The following is a 7176-nucleotide window of genomic DNA, read 5'->3' on the forward strand; positions in this document are numbered from 1 at the left end:
ATCAGAACTTAATATAATAGACCTTAGATGGAATAACACTTAAATTTAACTCTGCTTAGTCTAATACTTAACAGAAATTAACAGTACTTAACCTTAACAGAATCTTAATTCATTCCGAGTCTCTCATTACAAAAATTACTGAAAATTTGTCAAGTAAACAACTGGGTTGAGAGAGTAGCAACATGAATTTTCCGTAGGAATTAAACTGCTGCAGCTTTTTTAAGAATGCTTGTATGATAGATTTGCGCTTGGCCTAATAAAAGTAATGGGATATAAATATTGAAGGCTAAAACAATGAGTTTTACACAAGTAACTTGCTGAGGTTAGTGGGTGTGTAAGACTGATCCTTGCATACAAACAGAAAGTTAAGGGTTCAGTTTATTCTAAAGAGAGAGCTGCTGTTTCCTGTATTTGTGGTCCTTCCACATGGCAAGGAAGAATAATGACAGGATTTGAAGGGTCTCAGTTGAAGGAAAACACACCTTTTTCATGATTTTTGGTGTCACACTAGGCGGGAAATCACGGTTTTCCATTAATTTCACGTTTACATGAATGGAGAATGCCTTTATGGTGCTGTTCTCTGGATTTGAATAGAGGGAAAGCTCAGTTTTGCTGCTCTTGAGTGTCTCAGTCCGGCCGATTGACCCCACCGCCCCCACACTGCTCCCCCGTGTCCAACTCTGATCTCATCGCGTCCCCCCCACGCGCGGGGCATTTTCCCTTTGCCTCGTTCGGGCCCTCGGGGCACATCGCCCCGCCCCTGGCTCTACGGTCACAAATACCAAGCCTTCTCCGCTACTACTTTGCCGGCTGGCGCGTGGGAGCATCTTCATCTCTTTTCCCGACTTGGAGCGAACGTTTCTCTGTCCCAGTGTCTCCGGGCCGGGCAGTGACGGCCCCCGGAGCTCGGAGCGGCTCCAGCCCAGGTACGAGCCGCGCTCGGCTGTGCCCCAGCCCGGGGCTCGCTGCGGCCGGAGGGGCCGCGCTGAGGGGAACGGGGCGGTTCTGGCGAGTTCCTCGGGCCGGGGTCCCCCGTGTCCCCCTGGCCTGAGAGGGCGGAGGGAGGGAGCGGCTGCCCGCGGTCTCCTCCTCGCCGCGGATCCCTGGGGACTGCTGGAGTCAGTGAGTCGGGGGTCTCTGAATTTTCCAGAGAGAAATCAGAGTGCAGGGATCGAATTAAAACTTTTGAGTAGGTAGAACTTCGTTAAACTATTTACACATAAAGTTAGATTTTCGGATAAGTAAGTAAGTTTTAAAATGAGCTTAAGTGATTTTACTTAGTAAAATGTTTTAAAGTTAAATTAGCAGTGCGAGTTTTAGTGAAGGTTAAAAAGTAAATTCTAGTGTCTTCTGTGTGTCCTGGTTTGAAAGATGGGTATTAGAAAGGAGGAGTCCCTCTGAGATGGAGAGTGCAAATGCCCTTTCCTCTGTTTTTTAACTAGGTTGAAATTAAGGGACTTTCGGCTAAAGATATGGGGTTAGGAACAATAGTTTTTTACTGGTGTAAATGTGTGTGTGTGTATATATATGTATTTAACAAGGCAATCAAAACCACAGTAACTATAAAATTAACAACAAACAGAACTGGAACCAGTCCACTGAGGACGGACACCTTTCCCCTGTGCTGTAGTTACGGTCCCAGCTAGCAGCAGCTCCTGGGTGATCCCCATGCGGAGATCGCTCGTGGCTGCAGCAGCGCTGCGGTGCTGCCGCTGGGCTCAGACGGGAGCGGATGCGGGAGCAGACGCTGCTCACGGATCTCGGGGCAGGGTCGGTCCCGGTGCTCCAACAGGATCCGTGGGGGTGGAGGTGGGACGGTGTGCGGGGTCCCTCAGCCGAGGAAAGCAGCTCCTGGTGTCGATGTGTCAGAGCTCCTTTCCCCCCACCGTTTTCCGAGATGAACAAACGGAAGGGCAGAACCAATCCCCACTTTACCGTTTGCCTGCCCCGGTGTCGCAGTGTTCCCCTCGCCCCTTGCTGCGAGAGAGAGCCAAGATAAAGGGCCAGGGAGTTTTCCCCTCCCCTATCGCTAGCCATTTTAACATGTCAATGGGAAAAAATTCCAGAGAGAGGGAGGACAGGGCAAAAGAAAAAAACAACCCCCTCTAAACTGTGGAAGCTTCAGGAATATAGTTTGAAACATAATAAAACTATAGTAAAAATGTTGGTCACATTTTTCAAGTACACCAAAATAGACAATATACGAAGCTTATACATAAGCTGACGTATTAAAGAACTTTAATAAGGAGTGGTGGTCGGAGTTTGTGTCTTAGCTTGATAAAAAAATTCTATATAAAAACATACATTAGAAAAACTAGTACTTGTGCCACTGCTTTTACAATTGCTATTGGCATTTACTTTTGCTTTACTTTATCCACCACCATCATAAACACCCAAAAAAAGATAAAAGCTGCCACAGCAACATCAACTGCCCCGACCTTAACAAGAGCAGTTTCTGCTTCTATTTGAAACTCTATACCAAAACTTAGCATGAACTTTAATGCCAGTAACTTTGCTTTCAACACTGATGTGCCATTGTGATAAACAGCTTTACTACAACTATTAGCTGCTTGATCATTTAGAAAGATAAACCAACACAGTTAGTGCCTAAATCATCAAAAAGAGCCAGCAGCGATGGCTCATCCCAGTTCCCTTCCTGTGCCTCCATGTCCCGCAGGGCTGGGACCCGCCAGGACCTGTCATCATGTCCCTTCCAATGGGCCATCCCCGTGGGTGTGCAACTGTTCCCGAGGCCGATCTCCAAAAGGCTTTTTCAGCACTCCTGAAGTGGCCGGAGCAAGGGGCTGTTTGTTCCAAGCACAGAGACTCTGGCTGTGAGCTGGAGCAGAGTGAATTCTGCTCCATCCATGGGCCTGTGAAGGAGCTCCTGCATCTCCAGGAGGGACCAGCAGCCGGGCTGGCACACTTGCCAGGGGCACAAGAAGCCACTTGTCATAAGCAGGGGGACACCACTTGTGAGCGTGCAGTGAGGGAACATGTGGAGAGTGGAATCAGCAGCACTGAAGGCAGTGTGAGGGAGCCCCTGGGTCCCCAGGGCACATCAGCAAGCGGCCATGGACACAGGAGCATCCTCAGAAGATTGCCGGGTGAGTGCAGGGCTGTGCCTGTGGCCTCTAGGGAGGGGACAGTGTCAGCTGGCAAGGACAGGGCTGGCAGGTGTGTGGCTGTTTCCCGATGTGTGCAAGAGGCCTCGTGCTCCGCTCGGCCCCATCCGTGGCTGGAAGCGGCAGCCGCAGCTGCCCCCAAGGCTGTGCAGCTCTCCTGCTGCAGCCTGTCCCCAGCGCGGTGTCCCTGGCTGTCCCCAGAGCTGTGTCCCTGCCTGTGTCCAGGCTCTTGGCTCTCCGGCTGCCAGCTGAGGGAGGAGCAAACAGGCTGAGAGCTCCCTCCTGTGCTCCCCGGGCACTGGGGGAGCAGCTTCGAGGGCCGGCTGTGCTTCTGGTACCCAGCAGCTCTTTCCTGCTCCAGGCAAGGGGTTCAGATCCCATCCCGTGCACATCCTGGTGCTGATCCTGCTCCTGTCGCTGCTGCTGGCGCTGGCGGTGGCCTTGGCTGTGCAGTCAGGTAAGGGAGGGGCAGCAGCCTGGGCCCAACCCCTCGGGGCACAGCGGGGTCCCTGCTCCCTGCACAGGGCAATCCTCAGACCTTCTCCTCTTCCCCTGCAGCACCACAGGTTCCAGTTCCTCCTGCGACTCCGTTGTTGGTTCTGGGCTGTCCCTCTGGCTGGGTTGGATACAATGGATTCTGCTACTACTTCTCAAGGGATCAGGGCACCTGGGAGCAGGGTCAGGAGCGGTGCTCCGAGCTCGGGGCCTCCCTGGCCATTCTGAAGGATGAGGAAATGGTGAGTGAGGGGCTGCGGGCGCTGTGGGGTGGCTGAGGGGAGCCTGGGGGTGCTCCTGGGCCGGGCTCGGTGCTGCTGGGGCTGGGGCTGCAGCCCTGTGCCGGGGCCTTGCAGGGAAGGAGCCCCGGGGCCGTGTCCCCCCGAGGGGCCGGGGCAGCTCCCACTGCTCTCTCCTTGGCAGGATTTGTTCTTCCGCCTCCGTGGGAACGTCGATTACTGGGTCGGGCTGCGCAGATGGGGCGAGCACCTGCAGTGGGGGGACGGCAGCAGCTTCAGCTCCTCGTGAGTGCCGGGGAGCCGGGCAGGGCATGGGGGGACAGGGGCACAACGTGTTCCCCTGGGAACCAGCGCTGTCTCTGCTCCTCCCTGCAGGGTTCCTGTCCTTGGCAATTCCGAGTGTGTGTACCTGGCTGACGATAAATTCAGGAGTGAGCCCTGCTCGAATCCGCAGCCGTATCTGTGCAGCAAGGCCCAAGCTCCCCTGTAACAGGGGCTGGAGAAAGGAGCTTCTCCACACTGGGCAGTCCCAGCTTCACCTGTGAGCCCGGCACAGGGCTGTCCTTTCTCAGCTGCACCCTGTGCCTTGCACTTGCTCTCAGGGTCACCTCAGTGCCTGTTCATCCCCACTGCCAGCGCTGGGGGTGGCTGTTCAAAGGAAAAGTCTCTGCAATCCATCCTGCCAGCCATGCTAGCTGCAGTGAGGGGATTGGCCTCACTGCACAACAAGATGGAATGGGAAATCCAAATCACTCTGGGCTGTTGGAAATGATCACCAAGTGTCCTGAATGTGTGAGACTTTTGGACTGTCCTTAGAAGGGGAAGAAGAACAGCTGAAACGTGCTGAGGAGGAATCCCACTTTTGGCATCAGGCACCTGATTATGAAGAATGGTTTGTCTGTCTGTGTGTCTGTCTGTCTTTTGCAAAGTATCTGACTGTTCTGCTGTAGGAGGACTCCCAGGCTGGATCAGGACAAGGATTTGTCTCTCTGAGGGAGAAGCAGTGATGTGACATGACTGTAACCCCCATCCCTCTGTGCACAGTGTGGGGAGGTGGGAGGGAGGGAATCAGGGATAACAGGAACCCCAGGAAGGAAAGAAGAGTGTGGGGAAGGTGCATTTTTAGGATTTGGTGTACTTCTCATTCCCTTGCTCTGAGTTACTTGCTAATAAATGCAATTAATTTCCTCTGTCCGGGCCTGTTATGCCCATGATGGGTGAGAGGTCTGTCACTGCCTTTATTGAGACCCTCGTGCCTTCCCTGATGTGTTCTGTTCCCTGCCCAGGGAGAGGAGCAGAGGGACAGAGCGGTTTTGCTGGCACCAGGCATCTGGCCAGGCCCAGCCCACCCCAGCCATCCCTGCCATAATTCACTCCTATCCCACCATTACCTGGTCCCAGGGCGGGTCCGGCTTCACGGGCAGGTGCCTCGAGTGAGAGGAGGCAGCTGGTGCCAGGGGGTGAAATGTCTTTGCTGCGAGCTGGCAGGGAGAGGAGGAGGAGAAAGTGGTGCAAAGTAAAGGGAGAGAAAGAGGGACAAGGCTGGAGCAGTGGAAAGGGGCGGGGATGGGCATGGGGCAGGCGGGCATTTTCCTCTCCAGGTCTGTGGGAGGAAAGGAAGAACTGTCAAATCCATGCAGGAAAAGAGGGGAGAAATAGCAGGTGCTGGATATGGCCGACAATTGGGATTCATTTCTGTGCCTGCAGTGCCAAGGCCGGCAGAGTCCGAGCCCCGCCGGACGCCGCCCCCGCCAGCGCTGCGCTGTGTCTTGCCCTGCCCTGCCCTGGCTCAGGTGCCCAGAGCCCCTTGGCACTGACAGAGCTGCACCGAGGGACAACAGGGTGCTGCTGCAATGGCATCGAGAGAATAAAAGAAACAGAATAAAAAGCTGCACTGCCGGCTCTCCTCTGCCCGCTGTCACTGATGGAGCAGGGCCGAGCCACTGTCGGAGCGGCGGTGCTGGTTAAAAGAGTCACGGGAAAGGCTGGGAAATGGGAATAAAAATCAGAGAATGGTATAAAATAGTCTGAAACTACTGCACCAGCAGTGGTTGCTGCCTAAGTGTCACCAAAAAGAGCTGCACCAAGGGAGCGTCATGGCAGAGGAATTCAGAAAGAGCAGCGGGAAAGGCTGGGAGGAGTGACGGGAATAGAACAGAGAGAGACTGGTGTGAAATGTTCTCCGAGTGCTGCACCTGCAGTGGTCGCTGCCCCACGACTGAAAGAGCTGCAAGGAGAGACCAGGGGGTGGCGGTGCTGGTTAAAAAGAGCGGCAGAGGAAAGGCTGGGAAGTGTGAAGGGAATAAAATAGAGAGAATGGTGTGAGATAAAATAATCAAAGAACCGTACCAGGAATGGGCACCGACTGCTGTCACTACAAGAGGTGCACCGAGGGACAGCTGGGTTGCCAACCTGGAAATGGTGTGACTTCCCTTTTCCTTTCTTAATAACCATCAGTGGTGTTTTCAAGGCCAGTGGGTACACTTAGTGATGTCCAGAATCATCATTTCAGTGGGAAAATCTGGGGTTGGAATCAGCTGTGACAAACATGAGAAAGATCACAGGAGCAGAAATATAACATGTATGTATATCATTTAAAGGTTTTAATTTCATGTATCATGTTGGTATGGAAAAAAATCGGGGTGGATTATGTTGGGGGTTGTTTTTCCCTTTCCTGTCTGTGGAATTTTTTCCCTTTGACATGCTAAGAAGCACTGATGGCTAGTGACAGGGGAAAGGAAGGGAACACCCTGAGATCAGAAGCAGCAAAAGGAGGCTGGGAGGCAGTTGATTGCTCACTCGTTCGCTCTTGGAGTCGGAGGAGGAAGGCCACTGCTGCTACTCCCACCTCCCGTCCCCTTAATTCCAATGCCAGGAGCTGCCTCTCCTGTTGTTGGATGTCCCGGTTTAAATGGACAGTATTACCAGGAAAAGGAAATTCAGAAACTCTCAGGCAAAAAGGTATAGGTTGGGAATAACAGTTCTTTACTGATATATTTATAAGACAAACAAAAACAGCATCAGCTATATGAAAGGAAAATAAAACAGTGACAGAACAGAACGGAATTCAGTCCCAGTCCCTTTTTTCAGTCACCGATGGCTCTCCGATGGAGCAGGGCAGGCGGCCTCTCAGTCGTGGCTGCTGCAGGAGCAGGGGGTGAGGTGGCCGCATCTCCCCAGGTGGAAGAAAGGGTGAGGAAGGAACTCTGCTCACCGTGGGTGTCCCAGTTCCCAGTTGTTCAGAGGAAGCAGGAAGCTTTAGCAGTCCGAATCCAAGAAGCCTGATCCCAACCGCGGTGAAAGGAACCTCTCTCCTC

General features: G+C 53.1%; 1 protein-coding gene across 1 annotated transcript; it reads left to right on the forward strand.

Moving 5' to 3' along the window:
• Positions 1–864: 864 nt before the first annotated feature.
• Positions 865–5056, forward strand: LOC116999344 (C-type lectin domain family 2 member H-like). The gene is made up of 6 exons (XM_033065956.1): positions 865–926; positions 2678–3107; positions 3487–3607; positions 3721–3862; positions 4044–4144; positions 4235–5056. The coding sequence occupies exons 2-6, from the start codon at positions 2705–2707 to the stop codon at positions 4347–4349; spliced, it is 882 nt and encodes a 293-aa protein (XP_032921847.1). The 5' UTR covers positions 865–926; positions 2678–2704; the 3' UTR covers positions 4350–5056.
• Positions 5057–7176: the final 2120 nt, after the last annotated feature.

Source organism: Catharus ustulatus, chromosome 8 (genome assembly GCF_009819885.2).
Source record: "Catharus ustulatus isolate bCatUst1 chromosome 8, bCatUst1.pri.v2, whole genome shotgun sequence".
NCBI classification, from domain to species: Eukaryota; Metazoa; Chordata; class Aves; order Passeriformes; family Turdidae; genus Catharus; species Catharus ustulatus.